The 22,571-nt window shown below is 44.8% G+C and overlaps 1 protein-coding gene across 2 annotated transcripts in view; it reads right to left on the bottom strand.

Moving 5' to 3' along the window:
- The window catches only part of LOC134342897 (piezo-type mechanosensitive ion channel component 2-like), a 240,104-nt gene that overhangs the window by 63,072 nt on the left and 154,461 nt on the right, over window positions 1-22,571 (bottom strand). For both annotated transcript variants that reach the window (XM_063041568.1, XM_063041569.1), the window contains 4 exons: window positions 19,527-19,635; window positions 9,361-9,435; window positions 7,470-7,636; window positions 4,806-4,993 (listed from right to left, as the gene is read on the bottom strand). In XM_063041568.1, coding sequence (XP_062897638.1) covers window positions 4,806-4,993; window positions 7,470-7,636; window positions 9,361-9,435; window positions 19,527-19,635 — 539 coding nt within the window. The remainder of the gene's footprint in view (window positions 1-4,805; window positions 4,994-7,469; window positions 7,637-9,360; window positions 9,436-19,526; window positions 19,636-22,571) is intronic.

Raw genomic sequence — 22,571 nt, 5'->3', positions numbered from 1 at the left:
CCAAACACCAGAACGGGGAAGAAGTGTGATCTAAGTGACTTTGACTGTGGAACGATTGTTGCTGCCGCACGGGCTGGGTGTGAGTATCTCAAAAAATGCTGATCTCCTGGGAATTTAACACACAACAGTCTCCAGAGCAGGAGTTCCCAACCTTTTCTATGCCGTGGACCCCTACCATTAACCAAGGGGTCCATGATCCAGGTTGGGGACCCCTGCAGGGTTTACAGAGAATGGTGTAGGAAAAAAAAAACATCCAGTGAGCTGCAGTTCTGTGAGTGAAAATGCCACGTTAATGAGAGGTCAGAGGAGAATTGCCAGACTGATTCAAGCTGACAGGAAGGTGACAGTAACTCAAATAACCAGACGTTACAACAGTGGTGTGCAGAAGAGCATCTCTGAATGCACAAAACTTGAAGCGGATGGGCTACAGCAGCCGAAGACCATGAACATCCAATTAAAAACAGCAGCTACATCTTCCTTTACCTAATTGATAAGACTACCTGTTACCCAGCAAGGGGATTTGCTGCTACAGGGTCTTTGACCTGACATGTTATCCCTGTTCCTCTGTCCACAGATGCTGCTTGACCTGCTCAGTCTTTCCAGCATTTTCTCTTTTTATTTTAGCTTTCAGTTTCTTTGAGTCTCAGATAATCTGGGCACACTGGGTTAGGAGACTTACAGGTTAGCATTTACACCTTCTCAACAATCAATGTGAGCGTCTATTGGTTATAAACAGAAGCACTGTGTGTATTAAGGAGTATATTAAATTAAACATAATTTGCTGTTGTAATAACAACTGGACTGTTGCAATGGAGCCCAAAGCAAACTTGAGGAACAGCCTGTCATCTCAGTCTGGGCATATTGCAGCCTTCTGGATCCAATATTGAATTCTGCAGCCTCATGTAACCCGATCTGTCAGTCTGCATCAGTTGTCCATCTGTGATATCAACAAAGAGGAGTTGAGCATTCTTATTTCACAGTGGCCCCACTTGATGATCTGGGAATCAAGAATATCCCACCAGTGTTCATATTCACTTAGATCCGCTGATTCTTCCACCTGACAACAGTCTAGTACCAGCAAAAGAAATGGTTGTAAAGAACCCATGAAAGCAAACAGAAATAATTACCTAGCGCCCTCAATCTAATAAAACGTCGCTTGAGTTGTACGGGAGCACAACCCAACAGTGAGACTGCGCCACAATTGGGAAGGTAAGACAAGCACCAGTGTCACAGGATAGGCTTAAGTGGTGAGATAGAGAGAGGTTTAGGGAGGGAATTCCAGAACACAGGACCACAGTAGCTGAATGCATGGCTGCCAGCTGTGGAGGTGGCGAGTCAGTATGCCAAGAGGTCATTACTTGAACAGCATTAAAAGGTGGTGGAAGTCACAGAGACAGGAAGGAGTGCTTTAAATTCCAGGTACAGTGGTGAAATAGAAACCAGTTTCAACCAGCAAGTGAAGGGGTGAGAATTGATTTTCTCCCCCAGACATCCTTGAAGCCCCTCTCTGTCCGTCTCTGATCCCTTCTCTCTCTGTCCTCTCTCTCACCATCTCCGTCCTCTCTCTGTCTCCAACCCTCTCTCTGTCCATATCTGACCCCTCTCTGTCCCCACCCTCTCTGTCTGTCTCCACCCTCCCTCTGTCTGTCTCTGAACCCTTCTCTGTCTCTGACCCCCCTCTGTCCGTCTCTGAAACCCTCTCTCTGTCCGTCTCCGCCCTCCCTCTGTCTGTTTCTAACCCCTTCTCTGTCCATCTCTGACCCCCCTCCATCTGTCTCTGACCCCCTCTCTGTACGTCACTGACACCCTCTCTGTCCATCTCTGACCCCCCTTTTCTCCCCCTATGCCTCCCTCTGCCCCTCTGTCTGTCTCTACCCTCCTCTCTGTTTCTAACTACTGCATCTACTGCATAACACAATATGTAGATAAGCCTACAAGAGGAGAGGCTCTACTTGATCTGGTGTTGGGAAATCAACCTGATCAGGTGTCAGATCTCTCAGTGTGAGAGCATTTTGGAGATAGTGATCACAATTCTATCTCCTTTACCATAGCACTGGAGAGGGATAGGAACAGATAATTTTGGAAAGCGTTTAATTGGAGTAAGGGGAACTATGAGGCTATCAGGCAGGAACTTGGAAGCATAAATTGGAAACAGATGTTCTCAGGGAAACGTACAGAAGAAATGTGGCAAATGTTCAGGGGTAATTTGCATGGAGTTCTGAGTAGGTACGTTCCAATGAGACATGGAAAGGATGGTAAGGCACAAGATTCGTGGTGCACAAAGGCTGTTGTAAATCTAGTCAAGAAGAGAAGAAGAGCTTACGAAAGGTTCAAAAAACTAGGTAATGATATGAATCTAGAAGATTATAAGGCTAGCAGGAAGGAGTTTAAGAATGAAATGAGAAGAGCCAGAAGGGGCCATGAGAAGGCCTTGGCGGAGAGAATTAAGGAAAACCCCAAGGCATTCTACAAGTATGTGAAGAGCAAGTGGATAAGACCTGAGAGAATAGGACCAATCAAGTGTGACAATGGAAAAGTGTTTATGGAACCGGAGGAAATAGCAGAGGTAATTAATGAATACTTTGCTTTAGTACTCACTACGGAAAACGATCTTGGCGATTGTAGGGATGACTTGCAGTGGACTGAAAAGCTTGAGAATGCAGATATTAAGAAAGAGGATGTGCTGGAGCTTTTGGAAAGCATTAAGTTGGATAAGTCACCAGGACTAGATGGGATGTACCCCAGGTTACTGTGGGAAGTGAGGGAGGAGATTGCTGAGCCTCTGGCAATGATCTTTGCATCCTCAATGGAGGGTTGCAGATATTGTTCTCTTATTCAAGAAAGGGAGTAGAGATATCCCAGGAAATTATAGGCCAGTGTGTCTTACTTCAGTGGTTGGTAAGCTGATGGAGAAGATCCTGAGAGGCAGGATTTATGAACATTTGGAGAGGCATAATATGATTAGCAATAGTCAGCATGGCTCTGTCAAAGGCAGGTCGTGCCTTACGAGCCTATTGAATTTTTTGAAGATGTGACTAAGCACATTGATGAAGGTAGAGCAGTAGATGTAGTATATATGGATTTTAGCAAGGCATTTGATAAGGTAACCCATGCCAGGCTTATTGAGAAAGTATGGAGGCATGGGATCCAAGGAGACATTGCTTTGTGGATCCAGAAATGGCTTGCCCACAGAAGGCAAAGAGTGGTTGTAGATGGGTCATATTCTGCATGGAGGCCGGTGACTAGTGGTGTGCCTCAGGGATCTGTTCTGGGACTCCTACTCTTTGTGATTTTTATAAATGACTTGGATGAGGAAGTGGAGGGTGCTGATGACACAAAGGTTGGGTGTGTTGTGGATAGTGTGGAGGGCTGTCAGAGGTTACAACGGGACATTGATAGGATGCAAAACTGAGCTGAGAAGTGGCAGATGGAGTTCAACCCAGATAAGTGTCAGGTGATTCATTTTGTTAGGTCAAATATGATCGCAGAATATAGTATTAATGGTAAGACTCTTGGCAATGTGGAGGATCAGAGGGATCTTGGGGTCTGAGTCCATAGGGCACTCAAAGCTGCTATGCAGGTTGACTCTGTGGTTAAGAAGGCATACGGTGCATTGGCCTTCATCAATCGTGGGATTGAGTTTAAGAGCCGAGAGGTAATGTTGCAGCTGTATAGGACCCTGGTCAGACCCCACTTGGAGTACTGTGCTCAGTTCTGGTCGCATCACTACAGGAAGGATGTGGAAACCAGAGAAAGTGTGCAGAGAAGATTTACAACAATATTGCCCGGATTGGGGAGCATGCCTTATGAGAACAGGTTGAGTGAACTCAGCCTTTTCTCCTTGGAGTGACGGAGGATGAGAGGTGATTTGACAGAGGTGTACAAAATAATGAGAGGCATTGATCATGTGGATAGTCAGAGGCTTTTCCCCAGGGCTGAATTGGCTAGCACTAGAGGGCATAGTTTTAAGGTGCTTGGAAGTAGGTACAGAGGAGTTGTCAGGAGTAAGTTTTTTTTTTACGCAGAGAGTGATGAGTGTGCGGAGTGAGCTGCCGGCTGTGGCGGTGGAGATGGAAACGATAGGGTCTTTAAAGAGACTCCTGGATGGAGCTTAGAAAAATAGAGGGGTAAAGCCTAGGTAGTCCTAAGGTAGGGACAGGTTCAGCACAGCTTTGTGGGCCGAAGGGCCTGTATTGTGCTATATGTTTTCTATTTTTTTTTCTTTCTAAAACATTCATCCACACATTTTGTACAGATGTTTCAAGTGATTGACAAATTGTTTGAAATTCCAAACAGGCCCATCAATGCCCAGCATAAGCTAGCCATGGAAGGAAAGGTCAATTAAACACTGGACCCTCAATCTGGTCAGTAAGAGTTGTAAACACATTTAACATAGAGGCACAGAGCCCATTTCCATTCCCACAGTATTCTTTGTCCATTGTGACCTGGAGCCAAACTGAACTAGATGCATATCCACTATATTAACTTGGACACTAAACTGGCCATTTCTGCCATCTGTCATTTTTGTTCAGTTTTATACAGATTAGCCAGCTATGCATGTCTCACAGACTTAAAGGACATAACGCAAAGGAGCTTCACTGTTCATAACAAATAATTAACTGCCCCATTGACTCATTTGGTCTCACCCTTTCAGAGATATTCCCTTACCCCCCCCCACCACCTCCTCTGCTACCTAAATCCTTCGCAGTTCTGATGAAGGGTCCCAACCTAAGATGCTGACCGTTTCTCTCTCTTCAGATGCTGCCTGATTTGCTGAGTGTTTCCAGCAGCATCTCCTTCCTTACCTTGACACACTGCTGTCCCTGGAGAGCATGGAATTAATACTGGCCAGTTTCTGGAAACCTGATGTCACCGTTCTCCCTCTCTCCATCATCCTGTTCTGTGTCCAGTCTCTGTCAGAGCTGCAGGATGCTTGGTTTTTCAGTTTGGCATTGTAAAAGCGATGGATACTGTCCTGGTCTGGAACCTTTCCCTGAGTGAAAAGGAAATGTTTCATTACCAAGAAAAGACTCTCTGCTTTACTGAAATACTGCTGATAGAGTTCCTACTCTATTTTTCTTCATGCCTTTACCCTTTTTTCCAAAGTACACTTTGCTGATTAAACTGCTGGTTTCCTAACATGCCCTGGGGAGAGTGCAAAGGTGCAAAGACCAGAATCGTGTCTAATATCACTGACATATGTCATCAAATGTGTTTGCAATACATAATAAAAAAAACTAGAGATTACAATAAAAGTATACAAAAAATTAAATTAAATAAGTAGTGTAAAAGGAGTGGGAAAAGTAGTGAGGTGGTGTTCATGGATTCATTATACATTCAGAATTCTGATGGCGGAGGGAAGGAGCTGCTCCTGAAACGTTCAGTGTATTTTCAGGCTCCTGTACCTCCCCCTTGGCGGTAGCAATGAGAAGAGGGCATGTCCTGGGTGGTGGTGGGGCCCTTAATGACAGATGCCTCCTTTTTGAGGTAGTGCCTTTTGAAGCTGTCCTCAACGCTTGGGAGGCTAGTGCCCATGACAGACTGGTTGAGTTTCCAACTTTCTGAAACCTTTAACTGATCCCGTGCAGTGGCCCCTCCATATCAGATGGTCCTGAAGTCCAAAATCAATTCCTTGGTGTTCCTGACACTGAGTGCAGGACTGTTATTGCAACACCACTTAGCCAACTAAGTATTCTCGCTTCTGTACGTATCCTGGTTACCATCTGAAATTCTGTCAACAATATGGGAGTCATTTGCGAATTTAGAGATGGCATTTGAGCTGTGCCTAGCCACACAGTCATGGGTGTACAGACAGCAGAGCAGTGACCATAAGACATAGGAGCCAATTTAGGCCATTCAGCCCATTAAGTCTGCTCCGCCATTCCATCATGGCTGATCCTGGATCCCACTCAACCCCGTACACCTGCCTTCTCGCCATATCCCTTGATGCCCTTGAGGTGCGCGAGTGTTGATGGTCAAAGCCAGCATAGAAGGCATTGAGCTCATCCTGCAGTGAAGCCCTGTTGTCTGTCCAAGGCTGAGGGACAAGATGGGATAGATATACTGGAAATGCCAAATACTGAAGGGCACAGCCTTAAGCTGAGGGACGAGGCAAGTTTCTTTTTTTTTTAAAAACAGAGATTGGTAGATACTGCCAGAGTAGGTGATGGAACTGGATTCAATAGCAACAGAGGCATTTGGCCAGGCACATGAACATGAAGAGAACGGAGGGATTACGGATCATGTGCAGGCAGATGGGATTAGTTTATACTGGCATTGTGGTGGGCACGGACATTGTGGGCTGAAGGGCCTGATCCTGTGCCATACTGTTGAATGCTCTGTGTTTACTTCATTGTTACTTGCTGCTTTTTTTTAAAAAAAAGTGGGTGTCAGGAAAGTAAGCTCGTGCACTATAGTCCCACTTAGGTCAGCAGGAGCTGGGCAGGATCATGTGAGACTATTGAGGCTGACTTCTGTTATTAATGCAGGATGGAATTAGAGTTACAACACAAAGCTGGAGAACATTACCATTGGCAATATTTTGTTGCATATCAAGGCCAGGGAAATTACAATTCCATTCCACCGATAACGAAGGAACACATTAAGTTCAATGTAACCAGCAGCAATGGGGTCCAAAGCAAGCTCAAGGAACAGCCTGGGCACACTGCAACCTTCGTTATACTTTATTTTCGCCAAACAATTGGTACTAGAACATACAATCATCACAGCGATAATTTGATTCTGCACTTCACACTCCCTGGATTACAAATATTAAATATTAAAAATATTAAAAATAGTTAAAATTAGTAAATATTAAAAAAATAAATTATAAATCATAAATAGAAAATAGAAAAATGGGAAGTAATGTAGTGCAAAAAAACCGAGAGGCAGGTCCGGATATTTGGAGGGTACGGCCCAGATCCGGGTCAGGATCCGTTCAGCAGTCTTATCACAGTTGGAAAGGAGCTGTTCCCAAATCTGGACTCAATATTGAATTTTACAACTTCAGATAACTTGGTTTCTCTGTCTGTGATGTTGGCTCAGATTGCTTCTTTTGGAGTGGAGGGCATGGCCAGTCTGATTTGCCAGGCAACATTGCTTCAACATTGTGGGCCGAAGGGCCTGTACTGTGTTGTACTGTTCTATGCTTTTCGATTTGCAGTTCCTGCCTTCTTTAGTTGATGTTCTCTGATCACTCCCATTCGCTCATTAACCAGGTAACCTTGTTTACGGCTTATCCCCATGGTCAGCCCTGTTTTAATCTATCAGAGACATCCCTCACCCACACGAGCTTCCCTGTAGTTCATTGTTTGCCTCCTTCCCAGTTCTGACAAAGGGTTTTCAGCCTGGTACATTGCTGTTTCCCGTCCCACAGTTGCAGCCTGTATTTCCAGCATTTTCTGTTTTTACATTAAAAAACAGATGCATCCCTTCTGAGAGAGAGCCCATGGGTTACATGTACCGGGTACCTGTTTCAATTCTTTTCTTAGAATGGATCGTTCTATCCTCAGCACGGTGGAGATATCAATGTTATCTTTGGAGATGGTGTTAAGTAATTCAATCAAACCATCAACCAGTGCTTGAATAAACATCCAGGTGAAGGTCGCGATGTTGACACCTCTTCTGATGAGGTTATCTGCAAAGAGTAAAGATATGAATGTGTGAGAGACCAAGAAACGGTGAGAGTGGAACACAAGCATTTGGATTACTGGGAGATTCACAAGCTCTCTCAAAACTATAATAAACATGAGTATAAAGGGCATATTTCAAAGTGTTCAGGTGACATAAAGCCTGGAAATGTAGCAACACAGGTAGATACATAGTAGAACCATAGACAAACCTACAGCACAATACAGGCCCTTCGGCCCACAAAGCTGTGCCGAACATGTCCTTATCTTAGAAATTACCTAGGGTTACCCATAGCCCTCTATTTTTCTAAGCTCCATGTACCTGTCCAAGAGTCTCTTAAAAGACCCCATCGTATCCGCCTCCACCACCATCGCCGGCAGCCATTCCACACACTCACCACTCTCTGTGTAAAAAACTTGACATCCCTGACATCTTCTCTGTACCTACTTCCAAGCACCTTAAAACTAGCCCTCTCATGATAGCCATTTCAGCCCAGGGAAAAAGCCTTTGACTATCCACACGATCAATGCCTTTCAACATCTTATACACATCCATCAGGTCACCTCTCATCCTCCGTCGCTCCAAGGAAAAAATGTCAAGTTCACTGAACCTACCCTCATAAGGCATGTTCCCCAATCCAGGCAACATCCTTGTAAATCTCCTCTGCACTCTTTCTATGGTTTCCACATCCTTCCTCTAGTGAGGCAACCAGAAATGAGCACAGTACTCCAAGTGGAGTCTGACCAGCGTCCTATATAGCTGCAACATTACCTCTCGGCTCCTAAATTAAATCCCACGGTTGATGAAGGCCAATGCACCATATGCTTTTTTAACCATTCAAGACACAAGGTGTGAAGTTATGAATATTAGAAAAGAATATGAGCAAAGTCAAACAAATTTTAATGTGCTGAGAAACAGCTGATGCCCCCAGAATAAATCATGGTAAGATGATTGAGCTGTTTATAAACAGCTTTGGGGAGCATTGCTTTTATATATGGGTGGGGGGGGTGAAAACACAGGGGATTAGGCTAAACCGCTGGTGAGGTTTCAGTCCGGTATTGCATCCAATTCAAGGTATCCTGCTGCAGAGGAGACAATTACCAGAATGCTGCTCTGGGTGAGCGACAGGTTTGCAGAGGGATTAGTAAAAGTGGGATTGTTCACTGTGCAATGCAGATATTTTAAAAATCAAAGCTTTGTTTTTCATTCCAATTCTAGGACCAATTACCTTGTACGAAGTCCCCACTGTAGGTGTGCAGGGAGGTTGTGGCAAGTATTCACATCTGGGGAAGGGGATTTGGCAAACCAACTGACCTCAGTTGTTCTACTCACTCTCATTTCTCGACAAAGCTTCCCAACATCTAAGGTTCTGCGATACGGAAAAGCACCTCAGCAGCATCGTCCTCAGATATCAGATTATAACTGCAACTGACAGAACTATTCAGTTGTGAAGATTGAAACAGTTAGGTATCTGATGATCAATTCCAAGCCAGGCTAAAGCAACCAAGGAGGTGCTGAGGGTGTATGTTTGTTCAGTGTAGTCCCATTAAACGGGTAGTTAGAGTGTGAGTCAGCCCACTCTAGCCCTGTTACATAGGCACTGGAGGTGTGAACCTTTGCATGACTGAAACAAGGTGTTCTCCAAGCTTTTAACCTGTGCTGATGCTAAACTGCCCATCAGGTTGTATAATTTATCTGTATTGCACCTGACTAACAATTGAATTGACTGACCTGGGTGCTGAGAATCCAGTTCCTCTGTGCTCAAGAGATCCAGGTCATCTTCGCTTGAATCAAATCTGCTCACATCTGAAATTCAGAAGGGCATTAACAGCTTCTGACCTCTTGAAATCGTATTTTATATATACATATGTGTGTATGTATATGCATGTATATATACACATATACACACACAGGCATTAATGTGGTCATACTTTTCTTATTTCTCAGTTCCACCCATAACACTCACTGGATGAGCCCCTATAAACATCCATGTTTTGCTATCTAGAGAAATCTCAATTCACATTGACACCCCTTCCATTATAATCACTCTCCCTCGTATCTCAGACAGTGCTGCCGGTAATTTGCTACTGCAGTTAGATCTGCTGTTCTTCAACAGTCTGTAGCTTCCTGGCAAGGTTTGCCCAGTGCCTCTTCACTCTGTGTGGCACTGAGCCCCATGGGGCAGTTAGATGCCAGTGAAAAGCGTAGATGGAAACGACCTTCCCTCCGTGACTCTTGTCTAAACTTCTTGCTGCCTTAGTAAAGGAGCCAGCATAATCAAAGACCCCAGCCATCCTGGACATACTCTCTTCACCCCCTTCTCATTGGGCAGAAGATACAAAACCATGAAAGAAATGAGAGTGGGTGGAATAACTGAAGTCAGTTAATTTGCCAAATCTTCTTCCCCAAATGTGAACACTGCCACAATCTTACTGCGCACCTATAATGGGAGTGCATCCAAAGTAATTTGTCCCTGAATTGAAATGAGAAATAAACAAAGCTCTTTGATTTTTGAATAGCTGTGTTGCACACGGAACAATCCCAGTTTTACTAATCCCTCTGCAAAACCCATTGCTCCTCAAGAGGATCATTTAAGCACAGCTTCTACCCTGCTGTTATAAGACTATTGAACAGTCTCCCTGTAAGATCTAAACTGTCTTCTTGTAAGATGGACTGTTGACCTTACCCTCCACCTTGTCATGGCCTTGCACCCTATCGTCTGCCTGCACTACACTTTCTCAGTAACTATAGCACTTTATTCTGCATTTTGCTTTTGCTTTTCCCTTGCACTAACTCAAAGTAGAGATGAGGTGAAATGATCTGTATGGATGGCATGCAAAACAAAGTTTGTCACTCTACCTCAGTACATGCAAAATAAGTCCAATCTACTGTTAACTGGAGCAGACAAATAGGAATGTTGGCTACAGATTCTTTGTAAGGGTTGGGGACAATGCGAAGGGGATTGTAACAGGGTAAAGAGATCTGGAATGAAAGACAAATCCATGCACTGAACAGCGTAGTAACAACAAACATGGTTTGTATCAGAAATCACAGAAATGCACCACAGGTCAATCAGCATCTGTAGAGAAGAAGAGAATTAATGCTTCAGGTGAACGATCCTTGATCAGAACTTTTGGAACATATATGAGGTAATTTTGTGACCCAGATCCACCTACCTGCCTTTTCCCCATAACCTTTAATTCCCCTGGTATGTAAACATCTTTCTAACTGTGTCTTAAATATGCTTAATTAGGTAGCTTCTACTGCAGAGAATTTCACAGATTCATACCCTTTAGGAGAATCAGTTTCTCCTCATCTCTGTCCTACATCTATTCCCCCGAACCTTGAGGCTGTATCCCTTTGCTCTAGTCTCATCAGTAGAAACAACTTTACTGCTTCTATCTCATATATACCTTTCATAATTTTAGATAAGATCCCCTATCATTCCTCTGAATTCTAGCGAGTATAGTCCTAAGTGATTAAATCTCTCCTCATAGGAACCAACCACGTGAACCTCCTCTGCACCGACTGCAAACCAGTATATCTTTCCTGAAGCACGGAGACCATAATTGCACACAGTACTCCAGGTGTGACCTGGAATTATGATATCGTAGCAACTAGTGAGACTTGGCTGCAGGAGGGACAGGACTGGCAGTTCTGTATTCCGGGGAATCGTTGCTTTAGACGCGACAGGGCAGGGGGAATTAAAGGGGGAGGGGTGGTGGTACTAGCCAGGGAAAATGTCACGGCAGTTCAGAATCAGGACAGATTGGAGAACTCATCTAGTGAGGGTAATGGGTGGAACTGAGAAATAAGAAAGGTATGACCATGTTAATGGAGTTATATTACAGCCCACCCAACAGTCTGAGGGATTTAGAGGAACAAATTTGTAGAAAAATCACAGACAGTTGCAAGAAACATGTTGTTATAGCAGGTTATTTTACTTTCCACATATTGGCTGGGACTCCCAAACTGTAAAAGGACTAGATGGGATAGAGTTTGTCAAATGTGTTCACAAAAATTGCCTTAATCATTACGTAGAATTCCCAATGAGAGAGTATGTGATACTTGATATGCTATTAGGGAATGAGACAGGGCAAGAGATAAAAGTTTGTGTAGGGGAACGCTTTGCATCTAGTGATCATAATGCCATTAGTTTCAAAGTAAATATGAAACAAGATAGGTCTGGTTCATGGATTGAGATTCTAAATTGGAGAAAGACCGATTTTGATGGTGTCAGAAAGCATCTGGCATGTGTGTATTGGGATAGGCTGTTTTCTGACAAAGGTGTACTTGGAAAGTGGGAGGCCTTCAAAAGTGAAATTTTGAGAGTACAAAGCTTGTATCTGCCTGTCAGAATAAAAGGTAAAGATAACAGGTAGGGAACCTTAGCTTTCAAGAGATATTGAGGCTCTGGTTAAGAAAAAAAGGAGGTGCCTAGTAGGTATTGGCAGGTAGGAACAAATGAGGTTCTTAAGCAGTATAAGAAATGCAAGACAAGACTCAAGAAAGAAATCAAGAGGGTTAAAAGAAGGGATGAGGTTGCCCTAGCAGACAAGATGAAGGAGAATCCTAAAGGATTCTACAGATAGGTTAAGAGCAAAAAGATTGCAAGGGATAAAATTGGTCCTCTGTTAGATCAGAATGCTAATCCATGCATGGAGCCAAAGGAGATGGGGAAAATCTTAAATGGATTTTCTGCATCTGTATTTACTCAGGAGATGTACATGGAGTCTATAGAAGTGAGGCAAAGCAGCATCGACTTCATGAACCCTGTACAGATAACAGAGGAGGAGTTGTTTGCCGTCTTGAGGCAAATTAGGGTGGATAAATCCCCAGGGCCTGACCAGGTGTTCCGTCAGACTCTTCAGGAGGCAAGTGCAGAAATTGCCATGGCCCTAGCAGAGATATTGAAAACATTCTTAGCAACCGGTGAGGTACCGGAAGATTGGAGGATTGCTGATGTTCTGCTGTTTAAGAAAGGCTCTAAAAATAAACCAGGAAATTATAGGCTGATGAGCCTGACATCGGTAGTGGGAAAGTTATTGGAAGGTATTCTAAGAGATCAGATATATAAGTATTGGGATAGATGTGGACTGATTAGGGATGGTCAGCATGGCTTCATGCCTGGTAGGTCATGTCTAACCAAACTTACAGAATTTTTTGAGGAAGTTACCAGGAAAGTGGATGAAGGCAAGGCAGTGGATGTTGTCTACATGGACTTTAGTAAGGCACTTGACAAGGTCCCACATGGGAGGCTGGTCAAAAAGGTTCTGTCCGTCGGCATTCAGGATGAGATAGTAAATTGGATTGGACATTGACTTTGTGGAAGAAGCCAGAGAGTGGGAGTAGATGGTTGACTCTCTGTCTAGAGGCCTGTGACTAGTGGTGTGCCAAAGGGATCAGTACTGGGTCCTTTGTTTGTTGTTGTTGTTCCTTTTCATGTCTTGTGGGCGGCATTGGGTGGCATTCTAGTTGTTCCCATAGCATTTTGACTGTTTTATGAGGCCAGGTTGCTAGCTCGATGCTCAACCCAGCATGGGTGGAGAGCATGCAAGGAGCCGGCCGGAATTGAAGTCCTGTGCTGATGTCATTACACCACCGGCCAGCATAGGGTCAGTTGTTGTTTGTCATCTATGTCAATGATCTGGATGATAGTGTGGTTAACTGGATCAGCAGATCTGCTGATGGCACAAAGATTGGGAGTGTAGTGGACAGTGACGAAAGCTATCATGGCTTGCAGAGGGATCTGCATCAGCTGGAAAAATGGGCTGAGAAATGCCAGATGGAATTTAATGCAAACAATTGTGTGCGATTTTGCACTTCAGTAGGACCAACCAGGGTAGGTCTTACACAGTGAATGGTTTGGTACTGAGGAGTGCAGTAGAACAAAAGGATCTGGGAATACCGGTCCATAATTCACTGAAAGTGGCATCGCAGGTATACAAGGTCTTAAAGAAAGTTTTTGGCACATTGGTCTTCAGAAATCAATGTATTGAGTACAGGAATTGGGACGTTATGTTGGAGTAAGACATTGTTGAGGCCTACGTTGGAGTACTGTGTGCAGTTTTGGTCATCTTCCAACAGGAAAGATGTAAATAAGGGTTAGGGACTACAACCAGAGGTCATAGGTTATACTTTATACTTTATTGTTGCCAAACAATTGATACTAGAACATACAATCATCACAGCGATATTTGATTCTGCGCTTCCTGCTCCCTGGAGTACAAATTGATAGTAAATATTAAAAATTTAAATTATAAGTCATAAATAGAAAATAGAAAATGGAAAGTAAGGTAGTGCAAAAAAGCCGAGAGGCAGGTCCGGATATTTGGAGGGTACGGCCCAGATCCGGGTCAGGATCCATTCAGCAGTCTTATCACAGTTGGAAAGAAGCTGTTCCCAAATCTGGCCGTACGAGTCTTCAAGCTCCTGAGCCTTCTCCCGGAGGGAAGAGGGACAGAAAGTTTGTTGGCTGGGTGGGTCGTGCCCTTGATTATCCTGGCAGCACTGCTCTGACAGCGTGTGGTGTAAAGTGAGTCCATGGATGGAAGAATGGTTTGTGTGATGTGCTGGGCTGTGTTCACGATCTTCTGCAGCTTCTTCCTGTCTTGGACAGAACAACTTCCATACCAGGTTATAATGCACCCTAGAAGAATGCTTTTTTTTAGGGGACAGGCCAAATTTTCTTAGCTTTCTCAGGCAGTAAAGGCTCTGGTGAGCCTTCTTGGCAGTGGACTCTGCTTGGTTGGACCAAGTCAGGTCATTTGTGATATTGACCCCAAGGAACTTAAAGCTTTTGATCTGTTCCACTTGCGCACCACCGAAGTAAATGGGGTCGTGCGGTCCACTACTCCTTCTGAAGTCAACAACCAATTCCTTCGTCTTGCTGACGTTGAGGGATAGGTTATTGTCTTCGCACTATGTCACCAAGTTCTTAATTTCCTCTCTGTACTCAAACTCATCATTACCCGAGATACGGCCTACAATTGTTGTCATCAGCAAACTTATATATTGAGTTCAATGGAAACTTGGCTACACAATCATGGGTGTACAGTGAGTACAGCAGGGGGCTGAGTACACAGCCTTGTGGGGCACCAGTGCTCAGAGTGATTGTAGAAGAGATCTTGTCCCCTACTTTTATAGCCTGGGTCCTGTCTGTGAGGAAGTTGAAAATCCAGCTGCAGATCTGAGTGCTAAGGCCCAGGTTCCGGAACATAGGAATCAGTTTATTTGGAATGATTGTATTAAAGGCAGAGCTGTAGTCAATGAAAAGGAGCCTTACATATGCGTCTTTATTCTCCAGGTGTTCTAAGGAGGAATGTAGGGCCAGAGAGATGGCATCTGCCGTTGACCTGTTGCTCCAGTAGGCGGATTGCAAAGCGTCGAGGTTGACCAGTAGGCTGTGGTTGATGTGTGCCATAACCAATCGCTCAAAGCACTTCATAGCAATTGATGTCAGAGCCACAGGTCGATAGTCATTCAGGCATGCCACCTTGCTCTTCTTCGGCACTGGGATTATTGTTGCCTTCTTAAAACACGGGGGAATCTTAGACTGAAGCAAGGAGCAGTTGAAGATGTCAGCAAACACTCCAGCTGGCTCGCTTGCACAGGCCCAGAGAACCCATCCTGGGACGCCATCTGGGCCCGTTGCCTTCCTTAGATTTATCTTCAGGAAGGTCCTTCTAACGTCCTCCACAGTGACCATGAATCTCGATGCCACCAGGTCCGGTTCTTCCGGAGGGAGTGGGACGCTCCTCTTCTGTTCGAATCTTGCGTAGAATACGTTAAGTTCGTCAGGAATAGAAGCGCCACAGTTATTGCTATTCCCAGTCTTTTCTTTGCGCCCAGTGATCTCATTTAGACCCTGCCAAAGTCTCCCGGCATCCCCAAGTCCTTCCAACTTGGCTCGATATTGCCTCTTGGCGCCCTTAATGGTTTTCTGGAGTTCACGCCTGGATTCTGTGTAGCGACTGGTATCCCCGGACCTAAAAGCTGCAGCTCTAGCCTTCAAAGGGGACTTGACCTCATACTTCATCTAAGGTTTCCGGTTAGGGAATACCCTGATCGTCTTGCGAGACACACAGTCCTCTGTGCATTTCCAGATAAAGTCCGTGACAGCTGAGGCATACTCATCGAGGTTAGCTGCCGAGTCCTTGAATACTAACCAGTCCACCAATTCAAAGCAGTCACGGAGGACTTCATCCGTTTCCTCCGTCCAACGCAACACCACTTTTGACACCGTGACCTCCCGCTTCAGTTTCTGTTCGTAAGACGGGAGGAGGAGTACGGTCTGATGGTCCGATTTTCCGAAGTGAGGTCGTGGGATGGAATGGTAGGCATCCTTGACTGCTGTGTAGCAGTGGTCAAGTATATCCGGGCCTCTAGTGGGGCAGGGGACATGTTGGTATAACTTTGGCAGCGCCTTCCTGAGGTTGGCCTGGTTAAAATCCCCGGCTGTAATGAGCAAAGCCTCCAGATACCTGGTCTCAAGTTCACTGATGTTGGCATACAGTATGTTCAGAGCACACTCCACGTCCACCTGGGGGGGAATGTAGACCGCTGTCAGTATGACCGAGGTGAATTCCCTTGGCAGATAGTAGGGACGACACTTCACCGACAGGTGTTCCAGGTCCGGGCTGCAGGAGCTTGTCAGTGCCACTGTGTCAGAGCACCACGCAGTGTTGATCAGAGGGCAGACACCACCTCCCCTCGTCTTGTCTGAAGACGCTGTGCGGTCCATCCGATGGATTGAAAATCTCTCCGGTCAGATGGCACAGTCAGGGGTGGCAGGGGAGAGCCAGGTCTCGGTGAAACAGAATACACAGCAGTTCTGCATCTCCCTGCAGTAGGTGAGTCTCCCTTTAAGATCATCCACTTTGTTCTCTATGGCTTGCACATTAGTTAGTAGGATGGTGGGCATAGGGACCCTGAAGCCCCTCAGCTTCAATCTGACCAGCAGCCCAGCTCTTTTCCCATGCTTCCTCGGCAAATAGAGCATCTTTCCATTATTAAGTTAAGGGTCAAAGGTAAACATTTAAGAGAAACATGAGGGGAAACTTCTTCACTCAGAGTTGTGAGAGTGTAGAACGATCAAGTTCAGCATTTAAGAGAAGTTTGGAAGGTACATGGATGGTAGGGGTATGGAGGGCTATGGTCCCAGAGCAGGTCGATGAGTGTAGGCAGTTTAAATGGTTCGGCACAAACTAGATGGGCCAAGGAGCCTGTTTCTGTGCTGTACTTTTCTATGGCTATATGACTCTGTACAGTTGCATCATAACCTCCCTGCTATTAAATTCAAACACCTGGTCCCCTTTTCCAAATCATTATATCACGAACAGTTGCAGGCCCAGCACCAACCCTTGTGGCAATCCACTCACAACTGACTGCCAACCAGAGAAACACCCATTTATCCCAGCTATCTGCCTTAACCAGTCCTCTATCCGTGCAAATACTTGTCAATGAGAAACACAGCTGTAACACTGAAAATGCAAACACGAGGAAATCTGCAGATGCTGGAATTTCAAACAACACACACAAAAAATGCTGGTGAACACAGCAGGCCAGGCAGCATCTCTAGGAAGAGGTACAGTTGACGTTTCGGGCCGAGACCCTTTGTCAGGACTAACTGAAAGAAGAGATAGTAAGAGATTTGAAAGTGGGAGGGGGAGGGGGAGATCCGAAATGATAGGAGAAGACAGGAGGGGGAGGGATGAAGCCAAGAGCTGGAAAGTTGATTGGCAAAAGGGATATGAGGCTGGAGAAGGGAGAGGATCATGGGACTGGAAGCCTAGGGGGAAAGAAAGGGGGAGGGGGGGAAGCCCAGAGGATAGGCAAGGAGTATAGTGAGAGGGACCGAGGGACAGAGGGCTCTGTCTGCCAGAAAAAGCAGGATCTCCCAGTGGCCACACATTTTAATTCCACATCCCATTCCCATTCTGATATGTCTATCCACGGCCTCCTCTACTGTCAAGATGAAGCCACACTCAGACTGGAGGAACAACACCTTATATTCCGTCTGGGTAGCCTCCAACCTGATGGCATGAACATTGAATTCTCTAATTTCTGTTAATGCCCCACCTCCCCTTCGTACCCCATCCATTATTTATTTATTATTAATTTTTTTTTCTCTCTCTCCTTTTTCTCCCTCTGTCCCTCTCACCATATTCCTTGCCTATCCTCTTGGCTTCCCTCCTCCCCCTTTCTTCCTCCCTAGGCCTCCCGTCCCATGATCCTCTCCCTTCTCCAGCCTCATATCCCTTTTGCCAATCAACTTTCCAGCTCTTGGCTCCATCCCTTCCCCTCCTGTCTTCTCCTATCATTTCAGATCTCCCCCTCCCCCTCCCACTTTCAAATCTCTTACTATCTCTTCTATCAGTTAGTCCTGATGAAAGGTCTCAGCCCGAAACGTCGACAGTACCTCTTCCTAGAGATGTTGCCTGGCCTGCTGCGTTCACCAGCATATTTTGTGTGTGTTGCTTGTAACACTGAAAAGACAGCATTGCCGTGTACTGTCTTTGAAACGGATTATTCTTCTGAAGTCACACAGCTATTGATTTTTCTGAACTGAGTAAAGTATTAGTCAATTTAGAGTCAATAACCACTGAACTGTTATATTAAGACTGGCATTAAATCAATGGCCAGATTATAAAATTAACCCAGTTTAAACATTCCAGGGTATATTACACAGAGCTTTATGAGTCAATACTAAGATCTATTTATAGGAAGAACTGTGAGTACATCTGCCTTTTCAGGAGTTGGAACACTGCACAATGACAATGTGAAGTTTCACAATGTTGGACAGCAAATAGAAGCTAATGCAAATTTGTCAGATAGAGTAAAACTGGGGACAAAACCACACTTCACATTTTTGCCTGAGTAATCTACAGTGCAATAGCATGGATATTGTATTTCAGGAAACTCTCCCCTTTGCCCACCCACTTTCACCCATCTTTATTCCACTCCCCCAACCCCCCCAGGTTCTATCCTACCAAACGCAGCTTTCTTTCATCTTGCTGTCCCCACCCCTCAATCTGACTCCACCTACCTTTCACCTCTCCCCTAACCGTTCCCATTCTCCTCTCCAGCTACCAGAATCCAGCTCTGGCAGCGTTTTGTGTTCCTGCTTGTCTCCCTACAGCAGCTGCCTCCAACCTTCACTCTCTCCGCCCCCACCTTACTCCATCTTCTTCGCTTCTTCTTTCTCTTTTTGCCTGCCATACTCTTCCACCTCCACCCCTGCTTCCTTCCTCTACCTGACACTACCTGCCCGTCATCTCACGCTCTTCCTCAGTCCACCAACTTCCTTGCCACTCCCCTTTTACGCTGGCCATCTCCCCTCTCTGTCCTAGTGCAGGGTTTTGACCCGAAGCTTTGACAGTTCCTTTCCCTCACGGATGCCGTTTGACCAATTGAGCTCTCCCAGCAGGTCATTTGCTGAGAAACTGAGGAGCTGCTCTTGGTCCACAGAAAAATAACCTGTGGACCTAGCACTCAAGCTGGCAAAGGTGATGAAAATGGATCTTCATGAAGTTGCATTGCACAATGGAGAAACATGGATGCAGTCACATGGAAGAGATGCAGACACAGATAGTGGGAGTTGGAAGAGAGGCTTGGGCTTCAAGGGTCTGTTGTAGGACTTACAGTGCATTCAAGTTATGTTTAATTTTTCATATTTGGTATTCAATGCTATGAACCCAATTAATATGTGGAGCAAATTATCAGTGAGGATTCACGTATGTTGCTCCATTCCACTGAAATCAGAAGTATGAGTTTTACTGACTCTAGTCCAACTGCTGGTAATCCAGTGGAATTTTGGTGCACGAGTTGCTCCTGAGATTAACTATCACCCTTTTAGGCTGGTGCAGTTCCTATACCAGAACCACGATGATAATTACCTTGCTGCGTCCTCTCCTTCTTTCTCTGTGCTCTCTTCACCTGCTTCAGCTCCTTGTGTCTTCCCTTCACTGCTGCCTTTGAGTCTTTGACTAAGGCTATGTAAGCAAACTGCAAGGGAAGAGATTAAGCAACATGTTAATTGTGCTTAGTTCATGAGCCACGAAAACAAGCAAGCAAGAGGAAACGAGCTGCCATACTTCGCAGACCGTAAATATAGACTGCTTTCCACCTGCAAACACTGGGTTGTCATGTTCCTTCCTGTAGGTTTTATTCTGCCTCTGAGGGCTGAGGACTTCACACACTACAATATCTTCCAGCGTAATCTATCTTTTTACTGGGACCTTGTTTTACTTCATTCTGGGCCAGTTTGGGTGATTTGAGATTCGGAGGAGGTTCCTTACAATGATACCAGGAATGAAAGAGTTAACATACGAGGAGCATTGGATGACTCTAAGCTCGTACACACTGGAGCTTAGAAGAATAAGGGGAGATCTCATTGAAACCTATAGAATATTGAAAAGCCTAGATGGATTGAACATTGAGAGGATGTTTCCAATAGTAGGGGGGTCTAGGACTAAAGGACACAGCCTCAGAATACAACAACATCCCTTTAGAACAGAAATGAGGGAACTTCTTTAGCCAGAATGTGGTGAAATTGTGGCATGCTTTGCCACACACGGCTGTGGAGGCCGAGTCATTGGGTATGTTTGAAGCGGAGGTTCTTGATTAATAAGGGCATCAGACAGGATGGGGAGCAGGCAGGAGAATGGAGTTAAGAGGGATAATAAATCAGCCATGATCAAATGGTGGAGCAGACTCAATGGGCTGAATGGCCTAATTCTGCTCCTATGTCTTATGGTCTTATTTGCACCAGGAGCCACTCCTGGACATTGTGGAGACAGTGAATAGATGGACACTCACTCAAATACTGTTTGAAAGGCTTCTTGAATTACTCGGTAACCATGCATCATTGTACTGATTTGGATTTGTAGATATTAATGACTGTAGTTTAAAGGTGTTGTACTTATAGGTTATTTACTGTCTTCCACAAGAACCTCATCTAAGCTGACAGCAACAGATCAGATAGCAGGTCATGGCTTCTAGTAAATCATTGCACTGTAATAAACCCAAGTATGAATTAGTTAATGGTTGGATCTGTACCAGTGCTGTCCACAGAGATGGGCATGTGTAAAGTGAAGGCTTTGTAGTTATGAGCTGATCAATTAATTATAATAACAGGAACATGGAGAACTAAATCTTTATTTTGCCAGTCAATGACATTATAGCTGATATGTGACGTAATCGATGTAAGTGCCTTTTTCTCATGCCAAAATAAAAGGTTAATAGCAAGTACTCAATCTCCACCATGGACAGTCCCTTGCTACAAAAGGAGGAGGGTTGGACACAGGGCTACCAACCCATCCCATAAAAGCCCAGTGCTGGAGAAATGCCAAAGACCTCATCCCTGGGAGAGGAAGAAACCTGGCTGTCAGAGGCCTAGGCCCCAGTATGGATGAAGGGCTGAAGAAGAACAAATGACCAGTCTTAGTTTTAAAATTTACAATCTTGATTGTGAAAGCAGGCTCCTCAATGTTTGGAAGTGATTTCTAAAATAATCTCTCTTCCTTTCTGCTGTATTTTCACTTGGTCCTGACAGGTGTTAAAGTGACTGACAAGGTGAATAGAAGATAAACTGGAATGGGAGTCAGAGAGTCATACAGCACAGTAAAAGGCCCTTTGGCCCACTGAGTCTCTGCTAGAAAACAAGCACCCATTGACAATAATCCTACACTGACCCCTCATTCTGAATCAGAATCTGGTTCATTAGCACTGGTACACATCGTCAAGTTTGCTATTTTGCTGGCAGCAGTACAGGGCAAAACATAAGAATTACTATAAGTTTCAATAAGTAGATAGATTGATAGATAAATAGATGGACTAACAAATAAACAGAGAAATAAATAAATAAATAGTGCAAAAATAAAATAGCAAGGTAGTGTTTGAACTTGGTATGTAGGAGACCCTACTGCAACCTATTTGAGATAGATGGCTGAATTCAGAGAACAGACTGGAGAAAATGTTTCAGGATCACAAAGGAGAAACTGAACTTGACATTTAAGTTACCAGTGGTTGTGATCACAGGAATGCCACACATACCATGTGCTAGTGCGGCCAAAATTAGGGAGTCGATACAGTTTAACAGGTGACTTTAGCCATGGGTGAAGTGCTGGAGGATTGGAGGATAGCTAATGTTGTTCTGTTGTTTAAGACAGCTATAAGGGTAAGCTGGGAAATTATAGGCCGGTGAGCCTGACGTCAGTAGTGGGTAAGTTGTTGGAATGTATTTTAAGAGACGGGATATATAAGTAACACACATCAAAGTTGCTGGTGAGTGCAGCAGGCCAGGCAGCATCTCTAGGAAAAGGTACAGTCGACGTTTCGTGTCCTGACGGAGGGTCTCAGCCCGAAACATCGACTGTACCTCTTCCTAGAGATGCTGCCTGGCCTGCTGCATTCACCAGCAACTTCGAAGTGTGTTGCTTGAGTTTCCAGCATCTACAGAATTCCTTGTGTTTAGGGATATACAAGTACTTGGATAGACAGGGACTGATTAGGGATTGTAAACTTGACTTTGTGCGTGTAGGACATGTTTAACCAATCTTATAGAGTTTTTCGAGGTAGTTACCAGAGAAGGGAGTGGATATTGACTACACGGATTTGAGCGAGGCCTTTGACGAGGTCCTGCATGGGAGGTTGGTCAAGAAGGTTCAGTCCCTTGGCATTCAGGTTTAGGTAGTAAAATTAAACATTGGCTTCACAGGAGAAGCCAGAGAGCAGTAGTAAATGGTTGCATCTCTGACTGGAGGCCCGTGACTAGTGGTGTGCCACAGGGATCGGTGCTGGGTCAGTTGTTGCTTGTCATCTATCTCAACGATCTGGATGACAATATGATTTTACTGGATCAGCAAATTTGTCGAGGACACCAAGACTGAGGGTGTAGTGGACAGTGAGTTATCAAACTTACGGCGTGACTTGAACCAGTT

Source organism: Mobula hypostoma, chromosome 2 (assembly GCF_963921235.1).
Source record: "Mobula hypostoma chromosome 2, sMobHyp1.1, whole genome shotgun sequence".
In the NCBI taxonomy this organism is placed as follows: Eukaryota; Metazoa; Chordata; class Chondrichthyes; order Myliobatiformes; family Myliobatidae; genus Mobula; species Mobula hypostoma.
Note: the sequence above shows the minus strand (reverse complement) of the source record. Positions and strands in the feature narration are given on the sequence as shown.